Here is a 27,936-nt window from a genome sequence, read left to right as displayed (position 1 = left end):
AGGGCAGCACCAGGAGGTCCATAGGGCAGGTAGCATCTGCCTCAGCAGTCAGGGTCAAGGAGGCACTGATGCCCCTACCCCCAGAGTGCTCTGGAACCCATGCAGTGGTTTAGCAGGAGTTAAATGTGGTCAGTTTCGAACCCTGTGTGGCTCAGAGGAGTGTCCATGCAGTGCAGACTCCTGGATCTAAATGTGAGCATATCGACTCACAGAAACCCATACCTGACCCTAGAAACCCATAGCTGATCCTAGAAACCCATACCTGACCCTAGAAACCCATACCTGACCCTAGAAACCCATAGCTGATCCTAGAAACCCATACCTGACCCTAGAAACCCATACCTGACCCTAGAAACCCATACCTGATCCTAGAACACCCTTCAAAATCCCTAGTGGCATTTTGGCCACTAGTAGAGGCTGTGACTGTTTTGAGAGCCAGACAGGAAGATCAGAGCCGCCCAGGGCCAATGCCATGAAGGAAAGCTCAGGAAGAATGGCCTGGGCCCTTTTACCCTTGCCTACTAATGGCTACCCCACTGCAGAGCCTCCTCTGCAGCCTGCCCACAAGGGTCTCACACCATGCTGGACCCACCAGCAGCTTCCCCCCTTGGGCCCTCATGGCCTTTAGCCCTGTCACCCAGCCCGGGTGCTCAGCTGGGGCTGGGCTCTGGGGTGAGGCCATGAATAAGACTCACCCTGTCTTCAGAGAGCTCATGCAGTGGAGGGTATGAGCCCAGAGCCCACCCAGTTCCTGCAATTCATATTTGTGAGGACAGCGGGAATGCTCCTGGATTAGTCCTTTCAGGCTACCGTAACAAATCACTATAGGCAGGGTAGCATATAAACAACAGAAATGTATTGCTCACAGCTTTGGAGGCTGGGAACTCCATGGTCAAGGTGCAGGCATATTCAGTGTCTGGTGAGGGCCCATTTCCTCCTAGATGGCACCTTCCTGCTGCATCCTCACAAGGTGGAAGGGGCAGACAGTCTCCCTCGGGCCTCATTCATAAGGGCACTCATCCCGTTCATGAGGACTCTACCCTCCTGACTAAGCACCTCCTAAAGCCCCACCTCTTTATACTGTCACATTGGAGACTCTGTTTCAACATAGGAATTTGCAGGGGGACCGGCATTCAGAGCCTAGCAGTTCAGAGTCTTCTGTGCCTCATACTTCTGCCTTGTACCTGTCACCTTCAAGATTCCATCTCTGCCAGCACCCCATCTGTCACTTGCCACCTGTCCCCTGCTACCCACACTTGCCCAAACACACACACACACACACACACACACAGAAAACCCACATGTACGCAGACACACACCTTACCAAGGACACACACTATGCACACATTCCCCCCACACTTACACAAACACACACATAAAGATGCCACACATTCACACACACCACACTCAGACGTTCCCCCATATGCTTACACAAACATACATGCACCTACCCACACGCACCACTCACAACACACACATTCTCCACACAGTCCTACAGATAAAACACATACACTGTACACACACTCCTACACACAATAAACAACTCACACTCCTACACATCCAAACAAGCCCACAAAATTGCGTTCACACTCCTGCATCCCTCGCGCTCTCAGAGAAGCCTTGCCACTGTGCCCATGCGGCCCTGGCCCTGCTATTCGCTGCCTTGGCACCGGACCTGCAGGGCTCCCCAAGCAGAGTCATTCATCTCAAGGGCAAGTCAGTTCCCCATGCCTGGTCCCCATGAGGGCTGTTTGCAGAAGCCCACCTTAAGGCCTGTCACCCAGAGGCCCAAACCGTTTCTGCACCAGAGGAAGTCCCTTGCAGTCACTGCCATGACCTAAGCTCATCCCAGTGACCTTATGGCCAGTCTGCTTGGGTGAGAGGCCACAGCTTTGTTCCTTCCTTCCACAAGCTACTGAGGCCTGCCCAGACCCAATGCTGTGAGAGGTCGGGGAGAGAGAACATAGGCACAGCCCCTGCCTTTGAGGGCACCGTCCGCTGGGCAGATGGGAGAGTAAAGCTGCAGGTTGGGAGGGGAAGAGGGGTGAGGGTGCAGGCACAGTGAGGAGCAGAGGGGAGGGCCAGGGTTGGGGTTCACACTGCATTTCTTCATCTTTCCAGCTTTTTCGACGTGTGGCGTCGGCTCTACCCGGAATGGAGAATGTCCAGGAGAAAAGCAAAGAAGGAAGTATCCTTTTCCTTTGACAAGTGAGTGAAAAGATGTATAGAAGCCATTTATTCACTGAATATGTTAGTGCAGTGGACAGACACTCGCCCAGTCCCCGCCCAGCCTTCCCTGGTCTGCCGCGAATGGCACGGGGCCTCCTCTAGGCGGGATGCAGCTGAACCCTATGGTTTAGAGCCCCCGTCTGGCTCTAACCATCTACTTCTTCTTCCAGAATAGCAGGAAGATACCAAAGGGGTGTGCACAGAGTGATGCTGTGGGGTGGGGAGTGAGAAACAGTGACTTTGCCCTTCTTTCCAGCGAGCATGGTTATGGGTTTCATGAACACAGGCAGAGTCTCCACCGCAGGGAAGTCTCTGTCACTGGGGATATGATCTCAGCGTGGTTCAGTCTACTCAAGACAGCTCCCCCCCTTCAGACAGATGCCCCCTCCTTGTCCCGCCCACCTTCTCTACCCAGCCCTGAACAGCCCCTGAGGCTCCCCACTGATCTGTGGGACCATTGCGCATCACCCACAAACCAGCCCCAACCTGAAGAGACACCTAGATGCTGAAACTGAGGTTCAGAGAGGTAGTCTGGTTTGCCCAGTGTCACACAGCATGTAAGTTACAGTTAGGATTCACACTCAGGCTTGCTTCCTCCATATCCAGCCCTATTCCATGTGGGACACTGTCCCTCTAAGGGCATTTGAGAGAATCAGATGAAAACTGTTTCAGCAGGGGAAGGCATTGCCCACACCTGGGCCTCCCCTGCATCTAGTCAGATGTCCCTGTCTGAGTAAGCCACCAGAAAACGAGCATGCAGATCCCTGGCTGGCATCCTTTACAGTGGACCTGTCCCTACACAGCAGCTCTCCAGCATCCCCCACTGATCCTACAGGCCTCTGAGGGTAGACATCCCTGACAGATCAAAGAAGGGCCCTGGGAAGATGGAAGGGCACCTTTGGGCTGATGAGAATCAAAAGCAAAAGAAGCACACAGCTTAATGTTGGAGGCCTCATGGAGCTGCTGGGGCAGGGCGGGCAGGACACCAGGAGTCTCAGGGCTGCAGCAAGGGGGAGCCTGACACAGGCCTGGAGGGAAGCTAGGCCTCTCCAGCCTTGCTCAAGGAGCTCTCAGAGCAGACTCGAGCCCCCCCCCCCCCGGGGGGGTCAGGAAGGCTCACCAAGGAGCAGGTGCCCCAGCAGTCTTATGGTCTGTGTGTCACCAGAGGACAAGCAGTGGCCGAGAGGAGGGGGTTTGAGGAGTATCTCCTGGTTGGTCAGTTATGAGACTCCAATCACAGATGAGGAAACTGAGGCTCAGAAACTTAAACTAGGGCACCCCATGGCTCTCAGTAGCAGAGACAGGCTCCAGAGCTCAGGAGAGAGCCCCTGTGGAATCACCTGTCACATGGGACTCCTTTGAGGTTCCAGGAACATACAGAAGCCAACCTGAAGGGCAAACATAGGAGCAGGAACAAGGGAGAGGGGCAGACAAGGTGCAGGCGATCTCCGCTGTGCCTGCCAGCAAGGGGAAGGGTTGCACTGCCCGCTCTCCATCCCACCAGCTACCAAGGTGTGATACACTGGCCGGGGTGAGTGGTGATCGTTTCATTCACATTCTCCCAGAGTCGCGCTGTTGAGGGCTCCAGGCTGGGCCCACAGTCAGGTCAGACTGGGCTGAGTGCAGGGTGACAGTGAGCTCGTCATCGTCCTGGTATGCCTAGCGTTTCATCCAGCTACCACTGACCTTTGGGCCCCTTGGGAGAAAGGATACATGGGAGGTTGCAAACAGACTGCACAGGGTGTTGTGACCTGTGTCCCTTTTTCTAGCTAAGGGGTCCCCTCATCTGGGTAGATGTACCCCCATCCTTTCACTTCTGCCCAGGAGCCAGCTTGCTGGGCCTCTCACGAGGCAGGCACTAGAGTGGCCACCAGAGGTCCCAGAGGGACCAGGCAGAGGCAGCCGTCATTCTGCTTCTTTCGGGGTGGGGTGTTGGCATTTCTGCTTACTCACAGTCCAAATCCAGGTGTTTTGAAGGTGTGTGCTTTGGGGTCATGTTCATAATTGTGTTCCACATTGAGAGCAGCCACACAGAAGCACTGCTTTGTGGCGCTGTATAAACTGTTCACACCTGGCCTCACTTGCTCAGCTCAGGACTTGGTGAACGTGTGGCATGAGGTTTCCATCTGCTGCTTGCAGGTCTAGATGGGGGGCTGCTGCACCTCTTCTTCACGTTCAAGACAGGAGGACCCCTCAGGGCCGCTCTGGCCAGTACTTCTGCCCAGCAGCACCCTCCACTGGTCTGCTCTTTCAACAAAGTAGGAGCCAAGGGGCCACCAAATGGTAGAGCCATAAGCCCCTTACTGGTTCTACAGACACAACCCCCCAACCCCCACTTTCTACCCAAATACAGTATGCGCCCATCACATGGGCCCCAGACTGTTTCTGAACAAGGCTGGCTTACGCAAAGAAACAGCAGTAGTGTGGGCACTTCATGAAGTGGCTCTAAGCAGGTGAGGACAGTGACGCCGCAAACCAGATAGAGCATGCTCAAGGCCTCCCAGCTCCTTAATTCAGAGCTGGAACCACATCCAAATGACTGGATTCCACAGCCCTGTTGCACTCTCTGATGGGTCTGTGGTGTGCTTTGACATTCCAGATACAGACAGGATTGTGCTGCAGTAGAGTCAGAGGCACTGGGATTGGGGAAGCATATCCAGCAGTAGGGGGTAAGTTTGTAACAGGCTGTCTGGGCCCACCCATCACTTCCAGGAACCAGGGAGAAGGGACATTGGGCACTGAATGTGGCCCGTGATGGGCCACACTTGACCCAGAGGGAAGAGGCGGGTGTGCTCTGGCCATGCCTGCCGGAAAGGCACATATCTAACCTCTTGAGGCTTGTGAGAAACCGTGAGTTGGCATTATTTAGACATGGGTCCAGTCATTCTTCCCTATCCTCTCAATCAGCAGGCAGCCCCTGAGCACTGCGTTTCAGCAGCATGTGGCGTAACAAGGAAGGAGGTGTCATTAAATGAGAGCCTGTGGGAAAGCTCCTAGCGGAAGAGCTGGGCCTGTGCTCTCCAATTCTGCAGCCACATGTGGCTGTTCCGACTTAAATTAGTTAAAATTCAGTTGAATTAAAAGTTCATTTCCTCACTTGCATTAGCATCCTTGCAAGTGCCCAGTTGCCCATGTTGCTAATGGTGACATCTTGGACAGTGCAGATATAGAATATTTCCATCATCGGAGAAAGTTCTTTGGACAGTGCTGTTCTAGAAGTATCAGTAGAATTGGTTTCCGGGATGTCTGTGCATTGGGACTCTCCAAAGAACTTGTTAAAAACACACATCTGGGGCCCATCCCCACATCTACCAAGGTAGGACCCAGTGAGACGTATTTTTAACAAATATCCCAGAAAATTTTGATGCAATCCATTTGAGAACTATTGCTGTGCAGTGTACAAAAGTATTGTGATCAAATTGCGCATGAGATTTTTTTAGTGGTTGTAGGTGACTTCAATACTGGGCAGAACGTAATGCTGTAACAGTGGCCAACCTTCAAGCTAGACCACTAGTTCTCAACCAGGACTGATAGCCCTTCCCTCCCCTCCCCACAGGGGACATTTGGCAATGTCTTCAGACGTTTTGGCTCACCATAAATTGGGGGAGGGGGAATGGGGTTTAACTGGCATCTCATAGATAGTGGTCAGGGATGCTTCTGAACATCCTCCGTGCACAGGACGCCCTCATAACAAGGAATTGTCTGGCCCAAAATGTCAGTAGTGTTGAGTTTGAGAAGCCCGTCCACAAGGGGCTTAGCACAGCCAGGTCAGTGAAAGTAGAAGGCTGGGGTCAAGATAGCCTTGGGTTTGTACCTGGGCACCTCAGCTTCCCAGCTGGAAGGTGGCTCTTTTACTCCCCACTGCACGAGGTCTAATGTGGAAGTGAGGTAGCACTCAGCAGGAGAGGCCACTAATGTGTGCACCCTGGCCCAAGGAATGAGGACATTTTTACAGGTGGAGATGGAGAGGAAGGCTGGGTGTGGGGGAGGGAGCATCACTTCTAGAAGGAAAGAACAGCATGAACAAAGGAAAGAAGGAAAGCATAGGACGTGTTTAAAGCAGGGAAAATCTGGTTGGTGGAGCCTTGGTGTGTGATCGAGGGAAGGGGATGAGCTAGCGTCAACAGGTGCTTGGGGTGACCCTAAATGGGGAGGCCTTAAATGCCAGAGTGAGAAATCTGTGGACACTTTGTTTCTGTAGCAGAGTGTGACATGATTGTCACCAGAGCTGGCTTTGGGAAGCCACCATGCTGAGAGAGAGCTGGCTGGGCTCAGAGGGGCACTCAGAGAAGACCAGGAGACCTCAAGGAGGCCTGTGCCCAGGCCAGCAATACAGAACAGGACTGCGCTGCCGGCATGGGCCATAGAACTGCAGCTGGCAGAGAGAAACAGCAGGGCATTCCTGGCAGTGGGTTTGCCAAAAATGATGGGCAGTAGAGAAGCAGGTTGCTTGACTAGAGTAGAGAGAACAAAAGGTGGGCTGCAGTGGGCAGTGGGAAGGAAGGCACTGGCTTATTATCTATTTACTCATTTATAGGCTGCCATGGTATAAGATACATATACCTACACACAAGATAAAGTTGTATGTGTATGTGTGTACACACACACATGGGGAAAATAAAGGTAGGAAAAGCAAAGAAAAGCCAGAGATAAAGTCATACTCAAAATATATGCCATGGCTGCATGGTTGTTAGAAGTGGCCAAAAAATTGGCTCTGAGCATCCTCACAGCCAAGGCAAGGAAAGAAAATGTGAACTTCAGGAGAAGCATGGCTTTTCATAATACTTAAAACAAAAGAACCTCTCCTGTTGTCCTCAAATAGGAGCCACAAAAGCATCCTTAGGATGCCAGCAAGAAGTTCCAAAACAGTGTTTCTTATACCACCACACCCCACACACCCCTGTCTTAAGGCAATCCCTGTCCAGGAGGAGCAATTCTGTGAGGTATCAAAGGGCCTGATCCTCAGCTATCATTAGGTCTGGTTTGATGCAAGGCTAAAATCTCACAGTGTTGGTTTTGAGCCCGATGAGGAAGGCAGAGGGCCAGCCTGGCTGTGCATTTGGAACCAGTCCCTGTGGTGGTTCTGGTAAGTGCTTCTTTAGCCCACAGCCCCCGAGGGCACCAGTGGAAAGGGCTGGCGAGGGGGCTGTGCTTAGGCCCCATGGATGTGGCTTCTCACAATAACCATCCTCAGGATCTAAGTGATGTGTTCTGACTAAAGCTTGAAGGGTTTGCTCGTGCTGCCAATTAGGCAAGGCCCACATACCTCTGTGCTTTGAGATGTGAACCCAGCAGGCTCTTCATCTCCATTGCACTTTGAGTGGGGCTGACAGGTAACTGGGCTGAGGCCAGGGCTGGGAGCTGGCATTTGAGCGCTGGTCAAGGGAAGGCTTCTGGGAAAGGGACTCCCTAGCCTTGGTATAGATGGTGATCCCACGGCCCAGGCAAGACAGGCTTTGCTTGGGTGGACAGGCGCTGGGGGAAGTGGACGGGTGAAGGGAAGAGGAGGCAAGGTGGAGTTGGTATTGCATCCTTCCTAGCCCAGCCAAAGCAAGAGCCAAGTCCCTAGGTGTTTGCAGAGAAACAGAGCAGTAGCCAAAGGGTACAGTGCACAGGGCTGAGTGGGGTGGCAGCTTGTCCAGGAGAGTCATCTTCCTTAGCCCGTCCCCCTGCAGTGATCGACATCAAGCTGGACAAACCCCAGGAGCCCCCGGCCAGCGAGGGCGGCTGCTCCTGCTAATGCAGAGCCGACCTGTGGCTTCCCATGACACTCCTTGCTTGTTGTGTTGCTTCCTATTGGCTAGCTTCCTAAGGGGGGAGGGAACCGAGTTATCAAGATGGGAGGATTTTTCTTTTCTCTCTGTCTCTAGGAGTAGGGTGGGATGGGGAGGGAGGCTGGGCATCAGGGATCACATCACTCTAAACAGCTGTTACTTAAACAACTATTTTTTGGTTTGGTTGTAATATATTGTACTTTATTAAGATTGCCAAAAACTGTTAAAATTTAAAAAAAATTTAAATCATGTGTATACAATTTTTTGCCAGATAAAAATGTAGTCATTTTTATTTGAAAGATGTGCTTTTTGTTTTTGTATATTTGTAAACTTATAGAGAACCTTTTCCACACACCTCCTCCTTCGTGTTCTCTTTGAACCGTTCATCACCTCTGCCTTCCTCCCATCCCCAGCCCAATAAATTAAAACAATTAACTGAGCAAATTAATTAGGCTTCAGTCTGGGGCCATCTGGCCCCACTCTCTAGGCCCTACTCCAGTTAAATCAAACATTGGTTGAACACATCAGCCTCTGAAAAGGTAGCTCTGACTCTTGTCTTTCCATGGCCAGAGTGGGTCGTCAACCTCGTGTGGAGCTGAGACCAAGGTCTGTGGGCTCTAGGCAGCCCGGCAGCAGCCCCCAGGGGAACTGCTCCCACCTCTCCTTCTTCCCTGAAAAGCCTTGAAGGGGGTTGAGGGTACAGGCAACCTTGTGTTCTCTGTGCCCTCAGGGACTGGCAGAGCAAGAGGCCATCAGAAGGACGAGGTGCTGTTGGCAGTTGCAGCTGCGTGGTGCGTGGTTTATAGACTGGGGTGCCATGTGTAGTTCTGAAAATATTTTAACCAGCCCACCCAGCAGTCAGTACACATGCCTGGGCCAAGTCTAAGAAACTCAGTGTGTGATGTTGGGCAGTGTGCCATCCTGAAGCCTTCCTCCTGGATGTCAGGGAAGCTGGACCACCTGGAGTTGATCCTCTGTGATGGGGCGGGGGGGGGGGGGTGTTGTCTGCAGAACCACCACCTTGAAAGATCCATGTTCTTAGAGCCTCAGCTGCTAATACTGTTGAGTGCTTTCTGGAAAAGCTGATTTGTTGCTATGTTTTCACCCCAGTGGCATGGCACAGTTGAAGTCTTTGTGGACATATCTTTGTGGCTATTGTGGCTGCACTGTGGTCACCTGAGGATGTGGTTCAGGTGGGGTCTCCAGAAGGCTGCCCAGGGCACTAGGACTTGCCCCCAGAGAGCCATCTCTTCCATTTTTGATTCATTCCTGAGAATGGCTTAGTCCTGAGAATCTGCAAAGTCTCTGAAGAGAACTCTCTCTTCCCACTAAGTGATATAACCTACTTGGCCAGCATTCCAAATAGACTCAGACTCACTGCCCTGAGCCTGCACAGAGCCAGGTGCAATGGGCAGTGAGTCTGGCCAAAATGTAAACCCCACCCTCCCTGCTGTCATTGGCTCTCCCTCCAGGCTGCTGCTGGGCATGTCATAGATGGGATGAATGACCATCTGGGGTATGGTGGGCTGAACTCCACAAGGTCGTTGGAATGAATTTTGAAACTTCTCAGAAATTAATCTGAAATGGCAGGCAGTAAGTGCAGCAGAATCTGGCAGGACTGATATTTGTGCAGTGGGCCTGCCACACACCCTCTGCCTAGGAGGCTGTATGCCAGAGCTCATCTCTAGCAAGGAATTTATCTTCAGGTGAAGAAGAGAGGAAGCAGGATCCCACTGAGCACCTCTTGCAGAAGGCAAGGACCAATGTTTGAACATGTTTCAGATGTCATGTGTTTAGTTTTTATATGTGTGTACATAATTATATATAGAGATAGACTTGTGTATACACCTTCCACAAACACATCCTCACGGAGATACATGTGCTCAATGTATATTCTTGTTTCTCCTGCTCTCAAGTTGGAACTTGCATTGTGATAAGTTTTGGAAATTCAAAAGTACTGCAACGTGTTGAAATAAGAAATACTTAATATTGTCAAATAACTTGTGATTGTCTTGCCATCAATAAAATAATGCATAGTTGTGTTAAACTACAGGCAAACATAGCCCACGGGAATATCTCCACCATTTCTCTATGTACTTTATATGCACGGGTGTGCATGCCTGTGTGGGCCAGTGTCCCCCCACCATGGGCACACCCCCAAGTGGTGCTTGTTGGAAGAGTGCTTACTTACCTCGAGAGAATTTACAGGAGTCCACATGACAGTGTCCTGCCTGGTTGGCAGCGGGGGCCATCACCTGTGGCCTCTGAGACCGCCCCATTTACAGGGATCTGCACTGGGTCTCAGTGAATGAACGTATGGTAGATTTTTATTTTCTTGGCACTAAAGATTAGCTTTTTTAAAAAAACATCCCATAAAACAGTAGAAACTCAGTTCCCTTCTCAGGGGCACACACATCCAAGGCACCGTGGACTGTGTTTCCATTCCTGGCCTAGAGGAGCAGTAAAAGATAGCATTTGGTTTGACATGGCCTTAGTGAGTCCTGCCTTTCCTAGCATGCACACAACATCCTCTCTTTGAGTTTGGGTTCTCCCCAGCCCCTTGGCCTCTGAGGCTGAGGGTGGCTTCCTCCCGTCCTCCCATCTCAGCGGTTCCATGGCGCTCCCTTCGGCAGGTGCGGTTTCCACCCCTCCCTTCCTGGGGTGTGGAAAGGCAGCCAGACCTCTTTTTCAGAAGTTGTTGGTTCCCGGATTTTTGTCTTGAGCAGGCACCATCCCTGTCCCCTTGCTTGCAGGTAGAACTGGCACAGAGTTAAGGTTCCATAATAAACTGTTAGGTGCTCTTGAAGAAGACGTCATGGCATTGCCTCAGCACCCCAGCAAGAGCATTGCATCTTTGCTGAATCCAGATGGGTTAGCAGAGGGCAAATTGGAGGATTCCTTTGAGGAAATGTTCTCAATTGAGCAATTCAGTCCCTCTCCCCAAAGACTAGACGTGACCTGGCAGATTAGCAGGATCCTCTTGGCCTTCTCTTTTGGGGATGGTGGGAGTGAGGGGGGTGAATCTTAGAAGCTATCAACAAAGCTCCTGTTCTGCAGGCATCAGGAAAGTTGAGTGTAAGATGGAAAAAGCAAACAGCCTATTTACAAGTGGAAACACATTGGTTCTGATCACTCCTAACTTGCTGGGTGATCATACATACATCAACATGAAGGTGTGACATCAGAATCATGAGCACCATGGCTGCAGTTGTGTGATCCAACGCTAGTTGGCTTGGTAGCTGTTGGCAGCAGTTTCCCTTGGTCAAAGGCCTCCTTGCTATCTATCGCTGCTCTCTTCTTGTTGTCATCCTTAAACATTTAGTCATGTTCCCAGGTCTGAGGGGAGCAATGGCCAGACCAGTTTCAGTATCTCTGGCAACACAAACAAGGATTGAAATGGTGGTAGTTAAGAGTGCAGACACATCTGAGGTGCAACGTCTGCATCATCCTGGTGGCTAGCCAGTGCGGGGAGGCCCTGCCCTGGGATACCAGTTGTGACAATAAAGGGATGGCCCTCCTGGCTTCAGCATCCTGCAGGTAGAGCAGCCTCATTCCTTCACAAGATGGAAGGCAGGTGAGGATGTCAGGATGAGATGAGACCAGGTAGCCGAGGACAGTGAGGCGTGTCTGAGCCACTTGAGGGGCAGCTGAACAGAAGGATGTCTGTGTGCAGCAACCGAGCAGATTGTGTGCCCACTCGTTTCCGAACTACCTCTCCCCAAAGAATGTAAGGCATTGTCACCTTGTTACAGCTATGTGAAGCAGAGCTCTCACAACTTTTCCTGTCTACAGGCAGGAAAACCAGGATGGAGAAGGGCGACTTGCTTATTAGGATCACCCAGCAAGTTAGGAGTGATCAGAACCAGTGAAGTTTCCATTTTTCATCCATTGCTGCCCTGTGTGTGAACAAATGTGACTCCATATTTATTACACAGCAAGGACTGCTGTATGTGGGTGTGTTCCTCAGACCATCTCTACTCTTTGGTTAGGACACTAGGTTCTTCCCAGCATATGAGTGAGAATATTGGTGGTATTTTGGGCTCCTCTACTGCACAAGGGCCAGTCCCCAAGTCTACTCTGATTGTCATGGGCACCCACACAGATCAGGACACCTTTTGAATTTTTGTTTGACATGAACTATTTAGGTGTTCCAAAACCTTGGGATCTCAGTGTGCAAACTCCTTGGACTCCAGACCCCTGTCTGGTTGGCACTCCCAGCGGTGTGTGGTTTCATCAGGAAATCCTTGCAGCAGGGGTTTAGATGGTTCCTTCAGGAGGTGGGAAGCCTCCATAGCATTGAAGGCCAGCCTGCATCTCGCGGTGTGTGTCCACTTCTCCCCTCACTTTCCCCTCACCCATCCCTTTAAAGTGATTGGCTGTGAGGAGCACAGAGGGTGGCAATTCCATCTGTTATGGGCTCAGACGACATAGCCGCCATGTTGATTTCACATTAAACTGTGTAAAATGTGGAAAAGACTCAGCATGTTGGTCAAACAATAAACTGTCCTAATTCTCAAAACAAAGCTTCTTGTCTGTGTTTAAGTGGTGCAGTCATAAATGGGGGGGTTCAAAAACAGTTCCTGAAGTGTGTGCTCCACAGAGTCCCTCTTGTCATGCCTGGGTGGTATGTCCACTACCTAAAGCCCTTTGCTGCTTTGCTTCTTCCTCCTACTGGTGGAGTTGGGCTGTCCACCAACTCCGAAGGGGGAAAGATGGGACACACTCATGAGAGTAAATCCACAGGCATTCCCCTAATGTCCATTCTGCTGAAAGGCTGATGGGAAGGGAGCCTCCAGGCAGAACTGAGAGTCAGGGGTACGATATATTCCTTCATCCCCACTCTCTGCTTGCCATAGCTAGGGGATTAGGAAGGAGGGAGAGGGTACAGGGACTGGATCTCTCATGCTTCTGGTGATTTTCAGAAAGCCATTTAAAGGCAAGAACTTAAGGTGAACTATAATGACCTTTGACAACATCTAGCTGCCATATTCCATCCCCAGCCCCACCCCACACCAGTTAGGAACATCCCTGAGTGGCCCCTCCAGGTCTCAGTTATCTCCAGACTAAAAGATGCTCAGAAGGCTAGCACAGTTCTGGGACCAATCCAAAGAGGAACAAAGGCCAAGATTAGGTAAATTGCCCTAGCCCGGGAATCTCACTCTTCTTCAAGTCCAACTTCACTAATTACCTTTCCTTTTAAAGCTTATAAAGGTTCCAGAACACCCTCCAATCTGCTGCCACCTCAAGGAAGCCATCTTTGATTAGAAGAGACATTGAGGCCAGGAGTTTGAGAACAGACTGGCCAACATGGTGAAACCTCATCTCTACTAAAAATACTAAAAATTAGCCAGGTGTGGTGCCACACGCCTGTAATCCCAGCTACTTGGGGAGGCTAAGGCAGAAGAATCACCTGAACCCGGGAGGCAGAGGTTGCAGTGAGCCGAGACGGCACCACTGCACTCCAGCCTGGGCGACAGAGTGAGACTCTGTCTCGACAAAACAAAAAAACCCTTGAAACAATATTCAAGTCAACAGAACATGGCCATGTGCCTCACACATCAGCATCATGGGAACACTGGCACTTCAGAGGCCAGTGGAAAAGTGGCAGTCCTGTTGGGGCTGCATGGCTGGCAGCTGACCACAAGCCCACACAGCACTTAGGAGTCAAGTGCAGCAGTGATGGAGCTCACACTACTGAGAGAGCAGGGAAACCACACTGAAAGGGCACATTCTTAACCTCAGAATGGGGCTACTAGCCTCTAAAGCAGGAATTGCGTTTTGTTTAGTATTTCCATGGTCTGCTGCAAGGCGTGGCCTTTACCCAGTGGATAAATGCGTACAAGGCTCTTGTGAGCAGTCAAGTTTCTCGAGGTTTACAGTTGAAGGGAAGTGGGATTGTTTTCCTGCGCGTTTAAATGAAGGTAGGTGTGGTGATCACCTTTCCTTAAATGTGTGAAGGGATGAGATGAAGAGATAGGCATCTTAATTGCCACTGATGGCCTTCAGGTGAGGACAGGCATGAGCCAACTGAAGCTTTGACAATTGTGCTGAACCCAAAACTTCAAAAACAAGAAAAAGCATAGACTGGCTGAAATGATCTAAGTCAACAGAGCATGGCCAGTGCTTCATACAAGGCAGGACCACAGGGGAACACTGACAGCCCAGGAGGCACTGAGACAGAGGCAGTGGGAAGAAGTGACAGACCCCAGGGACTCCCTACCAACAGCAGCTGCTGTTGATTAGGAACCCCCAGTGGACTGTCAGGCACCTGGTAGTGGAGAGGCTACCAAGGCCCGGGCTGGAGAGGAGCCAAAGGAAGAAACAGTGCAGTGCTTAGACCCCTCTGGGTCTGCCCGTGTCCATACCCACTGGGAGATTCCATTCCAGAAGTGGACATACTCACCAACAGAGTGCCTGGGGCTGACTCATCACAGCTGCCCCTCCACGAGGGCATCTCACTGCAGCCTTAGCAGGGAACAGGGTCATTTGCATTAGGCAGCTGCTGTCCTAGGAGGTCTCGGTGTCCATACATTGCCACGTTCCCAAGGTGTTTCAAGCTCAAAAGTCTCATCTATGTCATACAGTCGTGCCTAGTTGGCCCGTCTCCAAGACCTGACATCCATCCTTCTACTCTGGCCACACCTGCCCATCTCACGAAATGGGCCTACTTTAGTCAAATGCCCTCAGGGCCACAAGAGGGCACCACCTGAGTGGAGAGAGCACATTTGACCTCCCATCAAAACCCTTCCCAGTTCCCAAAGACTAGTCACCATGACCTCATCCTGGCCCAAAGCCACAAGAACGGAATGCCTGCTACTAGTACAGGAGTAAGAAGCAAGGTCAGAGTTCCCATGCCTGCTGACTTGACCCTGTCAGAAAAACTCAGCAGGGTGTGTGCCCCAAGAGACTTTAAAAACAAAGTAAAGGCACACGTGACACTCCAGGCCAGATCATCTCTAGGGGTGCCATGCAACTGACAAAAGACTTATTAAGCATGCAGATTCCTAAGGAAATACCAGACTTGCTACTGAATCAAATTGTCTGAGAGTAGGGTCCTCAAATCAGTTTAACAAGCATCGCAGGTAAGTCAGATGCCCACTAACATTTGAGACCAGTGTTCCAGAGAGAATTATCCTTTTTTGGAAGACCTTCTTTAGGCCTTGAATCAAACTCAAACTTGCAACCCTTCTTCAGTCACTTTTTCTGGTGTGCTGCTTCCTCCAATAAAGTAAGATATTAACCAGAAAAACAGAAAAGAGGCTGAGAGGGACACATGCCTCTAACAGAAGCATCAAGCCACTGACTTTTATTCCCATGAGCTCCTACTATGATTACATAAGCATGTCACATTTATTGCTCTTACCTACTTCCTAAGTTATTGCTTGCCTAATAAGGAAAAGGGCCAAGAATAAGAGTCCAAAAGACACTCAGAACACCAGCAGCAGCTTTCAATTAAGGACTCAGGGTCAGGGTCTCACAACTCCTCCATTTCATGTTTCACTTACATTGTCTTCGTGCTCCAGCAGCAAGGCTGACATGTGCTTTGGGGTAGGAGCCTGGAGTATTTCTGCCAGATGGTCTGAGGTGACGTATACTCCTAGAGCCCAAGTGACCACCAGAAGGGACATGTGAGACAGCAGGCAGAGGCCGTACATGGAGGATCACACTCCCTCAGATGTCATCAGCCCCATGCTTTATCCTTTGACTCCCCCTGATCCTCAAGGCCAGGTGGGGTGCCCCTGCCGCATGCTCCAGAGAACTGTGGGCCTCTCCTACCATGGCTCTCAATGCACTGGTTCCATAACTGCACTGTTCCATAACTGGCTTCTCCCCTGGACAGAGCCACCCTGGTCTCCTTGTAAGCTTTAGCTGGGCTTGTCCCTGAGTGTGTGGGGTAGGAATAGGAGTGTGTTCCTGTGTATGTTGCAATCTTTAGGCTCAGGAGACAAGGAGTTAGACCTGAGTCCTGACATGTACACTCATTTGTACTCACCATTACATTCTATTTAATTGCTTTGAGCCAGACAGGCTGTTTTCTTTACCATGAAATATACTAATCATTCAAAAAAGCCTTGTGTTTAAGAAGACAGCAAAAAACATCACTTCAAAAAGGCAACTTTTTTTTTTTCTTGGCATCAATGAATATGCACTTCAGAAATTTACAGAGAACTTTTTTCACTTTGTATTTGTTCCACAGCATTCTAGCCAGGAGTACAAAATAGGAGCTCTTCAAGCAGCACATGAAGATGGCCCAGGAGCCTTCAGCCATCCAGAGCAGCAGAGCAGCACCTAAATCTCCACACACTTCCCAGTATAACCACTAAGAACACACTAGACCCTTGGCATTAGGGGATTTATCATTTCCAGTTCTATTATCTGGGAATGACTCCAAGGGTTTGTGACAAGCTTTTGAAACATAAGTGCTAAGACGAGTGTGGACAAGTCACTGAGCTAATGAAGAATAGACCCACTGTCTGCTTGGCTCTGTTATTTTGTACCTGTCTTCACATGTGGGGAAACTTCATAACTGTGCCCACAAATCAGAGAAATATGCAAAGGACTAGACAATGTATTGCCTGTGAACTTCAGAGGCAACTGGAAATAGTGCAACTGGAAATCAACTAGCTTCATACATAGGCGGGTTTGTTTCCAGGGACCAAAAGCACAGAAGATAAGAAAACTTTTCAGGTGATGGCCATATTCTCATCATATCCTCTCTGTGTGGAGTCTGCCTGTTGTCACAAAAACCTTGACCCTACATCAAGTTACACCTTAACAAAGGGAAGATACAGGCATCAGATAAAAGGTACTTGTTTGAAAGGCAGCCATAAGGGAGAACTGAACTTAAAAAAAAAAAAAATTCCAAGCTGGTTTCAACAGTACTTTGTTTCCAGAACAAGGAAATGTTTCTAACCACATCTTGTACCCCATCCTCATCAACTCCAGACTACCACAGACCTTTTTCCAAAACTGTGTGTCATACATCCAGGTCTTGTGCTTTAGAGCTGCCTCTCAGGCAATTTTAGCCAGCCATTTCTCCAAGTCCTGGATGTCAGCAGAGCCCGCGTCCCCTCTTCCACCCTTGGCACTGCACTCCAGGAACTCCACTTTGAGGGGCAACTGTGAGAATTCAAACTCTTTGCCTTTCTTCCCCAGCTGAGCAGGGGCAGTGCTGGAACTGTCCAGTGTGCTGGGGGCAGCAGAACGGGTAACTCGTAAGGTGTTGCTGTGGGGCAAAAGGAAAGAAGTCAGGAGGCAAAATTTTTATACAGCAATTAAATCATATTAGTTTCTAAACATTTCAGCACTCATTTAAAACTTAACTATAGAATTGCCAATTATGCTATTAAGATTGTTGAATAATCCTTTGCATTTATAAGTCCCTCTCTTGGACAGAGAGGTGAGGTAGGTGGGGCGGGCTGGGGGGGGTCGGACCTCACAGGGCTAGAGGGCAGGTCCGCAGTAGACCAGGTCACACCAACTTTCTTTCAGCCCAAGGCCCCCTTCTAAGAGGATCTCCTGAATGAAGCCGTCTAAAAATATATTTTTAAAATACATGCTTTAAGTGTTATAAAAACATAAGTTTCTGAAAGTTAAGTGTGGGTAGATAGGGTATGTATTTTTATCTTGAGTCTATTTGGATATGGAGTTTAGAAATCCACAAACTCCAGATTCTCTTATCTAACTAGGGCAGAATTACTATTATCCAACCTCTTTAACCACCAAAACCTTCCCAATGTAAGTCCCCGTGCTGCCACCTGCTGGCCCTAATAAAGGGTGCATAAGCAACACTCATTTGCCCGCCTCCCCTTCCCCTTTCTGCTATCCAGAAGCAGAGGAATACATGCTGCCAATCTTCTTTCTTACAAAATAAAGCATTTCTTGTTCTGTAAAGTTGCTTCAAAATTAGTGAAGAATCCACAGGCAAAACTAAGCAATACCTTGTTTAAGAAGGAACACACACACACACACACACACACACACTATAAAAGTATTTTTAAAAAACAACACAAAACTGGATATTGCTGACCTCTTGAGGGAAAAACTTGGGGAGAAACAGGGGCCTTCTAGGCATGGTGGTGAGTACGTAGGTATTCATTTTAATATTTTTTAAGCTTAATGCATGTGACATATATACTATTATAAGTAAGATATTTTACAATAAAAATTTTTTAAGGAAAAAAAGTAAAACATGTATTCAGCTTTTGCCACAAGGCCATGTAAATATAATATACCGTGTTATTGAGAGACTATGAAATGCCTCTAAGCTAACAGGGCCTAATTCTCATAAATCTGAGATTAAAATTAGTCAGATTCCGAATTTTAACTGATGTTAACCTTTACAACTTTTCAACATTTTGTTTCACTGCCTTTTAAGAAAGCATTGCCTTTCAATGCTTTTAAAAAAGGATTGGCTTCTGTATTGTTTTTCTCTAAGTCTATAGAGTGAAAAGCAAACAGCCTATGGAAAACATGTGTCTTAACCACGGGAGACTTGGACTGTACTGTTAAAAATAACCCAAGACTGATTCACAAATAACATTATGACAGCTTTGGCTTCCCCAAAACAATTCCCAACAATTTCAAGAGAATTTTTAGAAAAACCCAACCATCCAATTGTTCCAATGTCCTTATTAACCTAATGGCAGCAACAGATACAATCCAAGAGAGTGAGCATCAAGAGCACAGGAGGACAGGGTGATAAACTCGCAGCTCCAGACGGGAAAGGAACCACTGAAAATGGCATAGGCAGGGCTGGCAAAATTGTTCTGCAAAGAGCCAGAAATTAAATATTTTGTCGCATATTTTTCTTCTGTTTTTTACCTGCCCTTTAAAAATGTCGATTTACTCTTGGCTTGCAGGCCCAGGCAGGAGTTTGCCAATGCCCGAAGCTGACTAGATTCTACCAGACTCTTAAGCTCCTGAGTACAGGAACACATTTCCTCCTACAGCTGCTCCCGACTGCAGTCTTGGCATCCACTAGATGCACTATAGGTGCTTCTTAAATGAATAAGGGAGTCAGTAAATCATAGTGGGCAGAAAAGGTTCTAAAAGTTGAATTTATACAGTTTTTCCTCATCAGATCCTTTTCAAGGCCTTACACAAAAGCAATAAGAAAACATAACTTGCTTTACTATAAATGTTGATCATTTCTTCTACACCAGCTTTTGGCTAGCTCTTACAAACTGGCATAACGCAGAAGACATGCTAGATGCCTTAAAATTCAAAAGCTTATAGCTCAATTTTCAAACCTTGAAACACTCAAAGCAGGATATATAATATTGCCAAGTATTTTAACAATCTAAGAAGCTACAATATAGTATCAAAGACTTGCAGTCTTCCTCAGTGCTCTGTTCTTATTCTGTCAACAATAATTTCCAAAGTGGCTTTTAAATGTTTTAATTTCTTTTTTCCTGATTCTCAGTTTTTATTTTTTATTATTTACATGCATCCTTAAATACCACTTCACAGGCATTATTGAGTGGTGAACAAACACTTCCACTCACTGAAATAACACCGTTCTCAAGTTGGCATGTAAACTTTTTTAGCTTCTAAAACCTTTCAACTATAAATGATTTAGTAACAATGGTAAAATAAATTGTTTATGGTTTCAAAAAAATCTTCTTTCCATGAAATTTTAAAATATCTATAAGCACCCTAGTAAGTTTTTATGATTCCATTATTTTGTAAATTATTTAACAAATATTTATCACTAATCTTCAGTCTATAATTGTGATAATCACATAAAACCAAACAAAAGAAACATGAATATGCTGTTTACAGTCTAAGTGTTAAGATATATAATTAACCAACAGGCCTCTTTCACACTTACAGTTCTTTCTCCAGCTGCTGTTGAATTAACTTTGCTGATTTTGCCATTGCAATATCTGTAAAGAAATAAAGACACTGTTGTAGTTTAAACGAGAATGAGTTTTTTCCCCAAGACTTCTTACACAGAAGGAAAATTCCTATTTAAACCAGTAAGTTTTTCTCTTTTTTTAAAAAAAGACCTTTTATCACTAGTTCCTTCCCTATCAAAGTAAGCTTTATACTTGCACTAGGGGCTTTCCCAAGATAATGCTTATAAACATATTATGCTGGTGACCCTAAAACTGACTTTAGCTTTCCCTAAAGTTCTCCACACCTTACAGACCTTTCAATTCAAAACATATAAGTTTACTCAGTGTAACAGAAAGAAAACCTACCAGTGCTGTGATTATGAGAAGTGCCTTCACATGCCAAAAGACAATGCCCTATCTGTCATTTTAAAGTAAACTTAGCATGTTTCCAATTGATCCTAAGATGGTATGTTTAAAGCATTAAGTGTACTAAAGGTAAGAAACAAGCTCTGGTTTGGCACAAAGCCCACGGCAAATAAACAATAACTCCCTTCCTTATATTCAATCAGGGAAATAAAGAGGTCAGGTAATGACGCTAATAACTGCATTCCCAATAAAGCATTATCAATATTATCTGGTCACTTCTGAGAAATGCCTTGAACTCTTCATAGAATCAGAATTTCAGATCTGAAAGAGACCTGAAGAGATCCACTAGTCTGTCTTATTGTACAGGTAATGGAACTGAAGCCCAGTTTTATTGGGGATTACTAGAAAAGTTTTCAGTGGTTATCAGGTTAAAAGAAAACAACTTCAGCAAACTCCCCTTGATAAAATGTGCTGTACAGTAAACTTGTTTGAAAGCAGAAACTCCACCCTGCAAAACTGTGCATCTGATATCACATATTGTCAATCTGATGAACTTAACTTGGTAAAGTAAAATAATTTATAATCAGAAAAAACACTGTATCAAAGAAAAATCAGTTAGCAGTCACTTGGTTATCATTCCTTGGTCTTCTGGTTAGAAGACTGGTGAAAAGGTAGGAGTAGAAATAAATTTTAAGATTAAAAATCCTTCAATTTATAGTTCTTTACAGCAACTGTATCTCATCCTCAATAATAACAACTGTAAATAATGGAAATAATTCTTAGTAGCAGCAATCCCCAAAAAACTCAATTATTATTGCAAGAAAACATGATGGCACCTTGCTTATTGCAGGCTATTAAGAATGATGGTGTATTCTTCAGACCCATACTGTCAATGAGGACTTGATACAGAAACTCAGCCACATCTTTCACCTCTCGCTGGAATGCTGCACTATCCACAACAAACACAATAGCCCTGGAGGGAGAAAACAAGAAAAACTCGCATGTGAACGTGTAACAGGACATCATTATCTTGAAAAACTATCCTGAACTTCTTCAAAGTCAATCTTGGTGATTAACACTCAGCAGACACACATGCAGGTCTGTGCATATGTTATCATATAAAATAAATCCTCATTTAACAAGGAACTATTGAGTGCTACTGTGTATCAATGACTGAAGCTGAAAAAAGACAGTAAGAAATGATGCCTGTCCTCCAAGACAAATCATCATATAGAGAACCATATGATAAATGCCAAGACAAAACTATGCACATGTGTAACAGGAATAAAGAGATCATTTAAATGAGACCAGGTCAAAGGCAACTTTAAGGAGAATGTAACAGTTGAGTTGAATCTTAGCTAGACGAAAAATTGGGGCACAGACTGTCTGGAAAGTACAGGTTGAGTATCCCCAATCCAAAAATCCAAAATCTAAAATCCAAAACACTTCTGGTTCCAAGCATTTTGGATAAGGGATACTCAGCCTACAGTATGTTCAAGCCACAAATACATGAAACACATTCCCTGGGGAAGTCAAGGTAAGCTGGTACACAGGGAGATGGGGAAATGAAGGAGAACCAAGTCAGACAGTGAGGCGTGACACAATGACCTGTGGAGTTCATGCTTTTCTGTCTTATGAAGAATATTGGTGCCTAAATGGAAGACAAAGCAATCTCAGAGGGCGCTTGAACTAGAAGCACAGTGACCAGGTAGGGCCTGAACTAAGGCAGCCATAGTGGGACTCCTCATGTGACAGAAACAAAGAGATATCAAAGCTAAAGTGCAGCAGCCCAGGGAAACTGTAGACAACAGGTCTTAGGGGGCCGGGTGCGGTGGCTCACGCCTGTAATCCCAGCACTTTGGGGGGCCGAGACGGGCAGATCACTTGAGGTCAGGAGTTCGAGACAAGTCTGGGCAACATGATGAAACCCAATCTCTACTAAAAATATAACAATTAGCCAGATATGGTGGCGGGAGCCTGTAATCCCAGCTACTTGAGAGTCTGAGGCAGAAGAGTTACTTGAACCCAGAAGGCGAAGGTTGCAGTGAACTGAGATCATGCCACTGCACTCCAGCCTGGGTGACAAAGCGAAACTCCATCTCAAAGAAAACAAAAACACAAAAAAAACAGCCAGGCGCGGTGGCTCACGCCTGTAATCCCAGCACTTTGGGAAGCCGAGGTGGGCGGATCACGAGGTCAGGAGATCGAGACCATCCTGGCTAACACGGCGAAACCCTGTCTCTCCTAAAAATACAAAAAATTAGCTTGGTGTGATGGCGGGTGCCTGTTGTCCCAGCTACTCAGGGGACTGAGGCAGGAGAATGGCGTGAACCTGGGAGGCGGAGCTTGCAGCGAGCCAAGATCGCGCCACTGCACTCCAGCCTGGGCGACAGAGCAAGACTCCGTCTCAAAAAGAAAAAAAAAAAAAAAAAATACAAGCCTTATGGACAAGGGTTTGAATGCCCAGGTGGAGTTAAGAGACATGCAGTGGCCAACATGCAGCTGGGGAGCTAGAACTGAATGCCCTGCACAAAGCCTACAACTTAAAATAGTCTCAGGGAGGTCGGGGCTTGCAAAAAAAGTTCCCTTAGAAACAGCGGGCCTCCACTGCCTCACACAGATATAGGGTATGAATTTATACTCTCTCCAGGTATAAGACCCCCAAGGGGAAAGGTTTACATAAAAATTGGGCCAGACTTATTGAAGCCCTATGGCCCCAACAGAAGGAACTATGAACTGCTTATGGAGCAAGGCTTTCATATCCTACGGGATTAAAGAACCACCACAATATCAACGATGTGTCACTCTTGAAGAAAGGTTCTGGAGCAAAAATTACAAGGCACAGAAGAAAATAATTATGAGGGAGAATAACTGGTACCCCAAAGAGAATAATCAGCACCCCAAAACTAAGATAATAAAGCTATCTATAAAGTACATGTTTAAAATTATTTAAGAAAATACTACAAACTACAATAAAAAATAGAATAGTATAAAAAGAAACAGGCTGGTTTGAAAAGGTAAGTATTTTAGACAAATATAGTAAATGATATTAATAAATCAATGGAAAAGTTAAGCAGAGATCATGCTCAGCTGAAAATAATGTAATAAACTAGAAAACAAATCTGAGGGAATCTTACAATATGTGAAGTAAAGATCTGGAAGATACGATAGAGAGGAAACAAGAAAGGCAAAAATAATAAGGTTCAATAACATTCATAAGAATTCCAGAGTGTGAGAAATGATCATGGGGAAACAGCACTACCTGGAGAAACGATGGTGAGAATTTTCCAAAACTGAGGAGAATCTTTGGTCTGGAATAGCACAACTGAATTCCAAGAATGATAAAGCTAAATCCATCCTTGAACAGAAGAAAATCTATCCCTGGATAGAAGGTCAAATCAGGCAGACTTACTACAGTGAAATGACAATTAGACTGACTGGCAAAAACATTCTCATCTGCAACAGATGGATGAGGTCAGGAGTGATGCGGCTGCCACCCAGGACTCTGCACTCAGCTAAAAGAGACATTCCAAAATGCTGGCCAAATAGAGTTACAAATGAACAAAGACGGAAAACATTTGACTACTCATCATCCTCTCTGGAAACACTTCTAAAAGATATACTCAGTGAGAGAAAACTGAATCTAAAGGGAAGAAGTAAAATTCAAGAAGCAATGGGGAGCAAAAGACCATAAGCATCCCGGTAATTCTCATCACTGAATGTAAGAGGAAAAAAAAGTATGGATGGGGCTTAAAAAGGAGCATAAATAAAAGGAAGATGTGAGGAAGATCAAAGTTAAAGTGTTTAAGGTTCAGGAAAAGGAAACTGATATTATTGGTTTCAGACAATCAAATAGGCAATGTTTAAAAAATGGGGGAGGGGAACCATGATAAGAACAGCAACAGCATATGTTCAAATCAGGAGAGGGAAAATAGCCACTAGGGAAACTTGGCGAAGCCAGAAAGTAGGATTAAAAAAAAGTCACATACCAATATAGTAAATGTCTTTTCAACTTGCATGTTATCATGATTATAATTTATTTGAACTAATTTTTATCTTCATATTTTGCATGTTTTATTTACCCAAAATACATGAATCACAGAGTAGTTATACTGCAAATCATAAAATATTTAGAACTGGCAATAGAAAAAGAAAAAAAATTTAATTGGAAATAAAAACCCAATTATGGCAAAATTTACCAGTTCTAGATTTGTCTCAGTTGTCCAAGGAATTTTCTTATCTGTGACAAATTGTTCATCACCACCATCTTGTGGGCAAAGATGCAATAATGAAATTTCAGTCTAGACATCTTCAATAAAAGGCAAAGAATCTACTACTTCATTCCATCAAAACTAAAATGCTGCCAATTAAAGACATTACTTTAGGGACCGCTAAGAGAAAATACTGCCAATTAAACTATGACACCATCAACTATAAGATATATTCCAAATTCAGAGATATTAAAAAAAAATCTTCAAATCAGTGAAATGTGGCATACTGACTTTCCTCTTCAGTTCTTATTAATGTTAGAGACCAAAAAAGAAGCATCTGAAACTGCAGCATAAGACTTTTTAGGGAAGAACTTAAGAGTCAGTAACATCAGAGCACACACTAAAAGAAATATGGAAATATTGTTCTGTACTTCTTGAAACATCAATTTTTACGTAATTTGAGAATATATATGGGCCAGGTGCAGTGGCTCACACCTGTAATTCCAGCACTTTGGGAGGCCGAGGCCAGCGGATCATGAGGTCAGGAGTTCGAGACAAGCCTGGCCAACATGGTGAAACCCCATCTCTACTAAAAATATAAAAAATTAGCAGGGTGTGGTGGCGCGTGCCTGTAATCCCAGCTACTCAGGACGCTGAGGCAGGAGAATCACTTGAACCCAGGAGGTGGAGGTTGCAGTGAGCCGAGATCACGCCACTGCACTCCAGCCAGGACAACAGAGTGAGACTCCGTCTCAAAAAAAAAAAAAAAAACCACTATATATATAAATGATGTTGGCATTTAAAAACTGCTAGGATTCATCCCAGCTTTAAAATTCTTTTTTCAGATTTTAATAGTCATATACATTATTAAATTCACCTTCAGAATAAATGCAAACATTTAGTAACAATGACAAGAAGGGTTAACATTTCCTAAACACTAAAAAACACTTTTTAAGCATTTTAATCCCATAAAATCCTCATCATCCAGGTGAAGGTGGACTTGCAACCCAGAACTGGCTGACCCCAAGGTCACCTCAGGGTCTACCACAGGATACCATGCTGCCTCCCAAACACCACCAGAGCAAATCACATCAGTGGCTTTGATATACAGATACAGACCTAGACAAGCCCACTTCACCTCTTTCCTTCTTACCTGGCTGAAGACTTAAACCGCTCTAAGAACTGAAGCCTCAAACTCTCATGGCCGGGAAGGTCAATCAAGGTCAGACTATTGCCCTGGGGATGGCAGCAATAACATTAACGTTTCAATACAGTTCCACGTTCACAATATAAACCTTTAGTATCATATTTTGGCTACCAAACTGGTACCTAATTAACCAAACAAATGTTCACAAAGCATCTTCTACTCATAAAACACTAGTCAACGTTCTGGGGATGTAACAGTGGCCAAAGACACGGTTCCTGATCTGGCAAAATTTATGAGAAAGGTGAACATAATGTAAAATTACACATAAATATAAAATGAGCACATTGATAAATGTTTTGAGGGTACAGGAAAAACCTGTCTGGGGGAGTCAGGGAAGCATGATCTACCTGAGGCTTGGGAGATAAACCAGTGTGAGTACAGCAAAGTAGGAGTACCATATGAATATAAGCAAAAATGTGAAAACAGTAACAAGTACTCATAAACTAATAATGTAATATAAGAACTTACAATTTTTCATAGAGCATATTACTCTTACTGGGATCTCCAATCTTTATAACAAAGTACACTTTTATCATTTCCACCCTTAATCTAATTATTTAAATATTTATCTTCCAGACATATAATTTACTTGTTCCAACTCCGTCAGCATTTGTGTCAATTCCTGAGCCCCTACTGAGCAAATCTACGATGCACCCTAATAAGTTCTATTCACCATGCCAGGCTGCCATTCCTGAATATAAGGTCAAGGCCTGGAATGATGAATAAAGTTTATATTCAGTGTAAACGTGGCTGTGCTCAACAATAAGACTCTTAGATGTGGCCTGGTACATGTAGCAGACCATAATTTCTTACATGTTCTACATTATCCACAGCCAACCATACCCACAGTTCAGAAGCAGGCAGTCAGTATCCTGTACAGATTTAACACAATTCCAGCTGGGTTTATTATGACCTTACCTTTCACATAGCCTGTGCATTTCTTTATAGACAAATATGTTTTTTATTAGTCCCTCTCTTTTTTTTTTAAGTACTGTTAAGAGTCTGGAGATCCCAGGTTGGGACTTAACTGCTCCATTTCAAAAGCAGCACTATACCACACACCCTAAGCAATTTGGAAGATACATTACTAGGTACATTACTATCTAAAGAGATTAGATCAAAAACGTAAGTGGGTAGGAGAAAGAGTGAAGAGGGAAGGGAAAAATGCTCTATATATTCAGCAGAAATATTGATAGAATAGAAATATAGTAGAAATATAGAATAACAGAAGCCACATATGTAATTTTAAATATTCCAGTAACCACAATAAAAAAGTAAAAAGAAATTGGTAAAATTAATTTTAAGTTATTTAATCTAATATATCCAAAATATTATCTTTTAAAATGTAATAAAAAAAGAAATTATTAATGATACTTTACGTTCTTTTTTTCCATACTAAGTCTTCAAGATCTGGTGTGTACTTCACACTTACAGCATGCCTCAATTTGGACTAGTCCTAGTTTAGGTGCTCAACAGTCACATGTGGCCAGTGGCTACATATTAGAAGGTACAGATTTAAAGCATATCCTGGAGTATCCTAAGTTAAAAATCTAGTGCAGGTACTAATGATCTTGCAAACCTGGAATTTCAAAATCTGAATCCTTGGGAGTTTAAAAAGGTCTGGGCCACAAAGAGTGTCATCATTGAAAAAAAAAACAAAGATATCTCTAAGATATTTAAAAACATGTCCCTTTATTTTTCTTTACAATCTTTAATTCTGGAGGCATGAGAAAGGGGAAAGAAGACAAAGAGAAGAAAAAACGGTCTCAAACCACAATTCTAATTCCTCCATCTATCCATCCACACCCTCCAACGAGCCCTCACTCCACTCACTCACCGAAACTTACTACATGGCTGGGTGCAGTGGCTCACGCCTGTAATCCCAGCACTTTGGGAAGCCGAGGTGGGCGGATCACTTGAGGTCAGGAGTTCAAGACCAGCCTGGCCAACATGGTGAAACCCCATCTCTACTAAAAATACAAAAATTAGCCAGGCATGGTGGTGGGCGCCTGTAATCCCAGCTACTCAGGAGGCTGAGGCAGGAGAATCGCTTCAACTCGGGAGGCAGAGTTTGCAGTGAGCCAAGATCACGCCACTGCACTCCAGCCTGGGCAACAGACTGAGACTCCTGTCTCAAAAACAAACAAACTTATGCATTACAATCGGTTTGGTAGTCACTGTCTACATTCTGAAGTTACAGAGGTATGTAAAATGTCTTTCCCATGATTCCTTATATTTGTTTTTTTGTTTGTTTGTTTGTTTGTTTTTGAGACTTAGTCTCGCTCTATTGCCCAGGCTGGAGTGCAGTG

The 27,936-nt window shown here is 45.6% G+C and overlaps 2 protein-coding genes across 6 annotated transcripts in view; one reads left to right on the top strand and one right to left on the bottom strand.

The window, feature by feature from the left end:
- RAB6B (RAB6B, member RAS oncogene family) overlaps window positions 1-12,526 on the top strand; it is a 71,666-nt gene extending 59,140 nt beyond the window's left edge. For all 3 annotated transcript variants that reach the window (XM_004036337.5, XM_063704210.1, XM_055382814.2), the window contains exons 7-8: window positions 2,122-2,188; window positions 7,905-12,526. In XM_004036337.5, the coding sequence (XP_004036386.1) occupies window positions 2,122-2,188; window positions 7,905-7,969 (132 nt within the window). In that variant the 3' untranslated portion in view covers window positions 7,970-12,526. The remainder of the gene's footprint in view (window positions 1-2,121; window positions 2,189-7,904) is intronic.
- A 3,580-nt stretch (window positions 12,527-16,106) lies between these two features.
- The window catches only part of SRPRB (SRP receptor subunit beta), a 30,470-nt gene continuing 18,640 nt past the window's right edge, over window positions 16,107-27,936 (bottom strand). For all 3 annotated transcript variants that reach the window (XM_063704209.1, XM_019023998.4, XM_055382813.2), the window contains 4 exons: window positions 25,574-25,656; window positions 21,046-21,182; window positions 19,837-19,891; window positions 16,107-17,229 (listed from right to left, as the gene is read on the bottom strand). In XM_063704209.1, the coding sequence (XP_063560279.1) occupies window positions 17,016-17,229; window positions 19,837-19,891; window positions 21,046-21,182; window positions 25,574-25,656 (489 nt within the window). In that variant the 3' untranslated portion in view covers window positions 16,107-17,015. The remainder of the gene's footprint in view (window positions 17,230-19,836; window positions 19,892-21,045; window positions 21,183-25,573; window positions 25,657-27,936) is intronic.

Source organism: Gorilla gorilla, chromosome 2 (genome assembly GCF_029281585.2).
Source record: "Gorilla gorilla gorilla isolate KB3781 chromosome 2, NHGRI_mGorGor1-v2.1_pri, whole genome shotgun sequence".
Classification (NCBI taxonomy): Eukaryota; Metazoa; Chordata; class Mammalia; order Primates; family Hominidae; genus Gorilla; species Gorilla gorilla.
The sequence above is the reverse complement of the archived record's forward strand: the minus strand, read 5'-3'. Positions and strand labels throughout refer to the sequence as shown.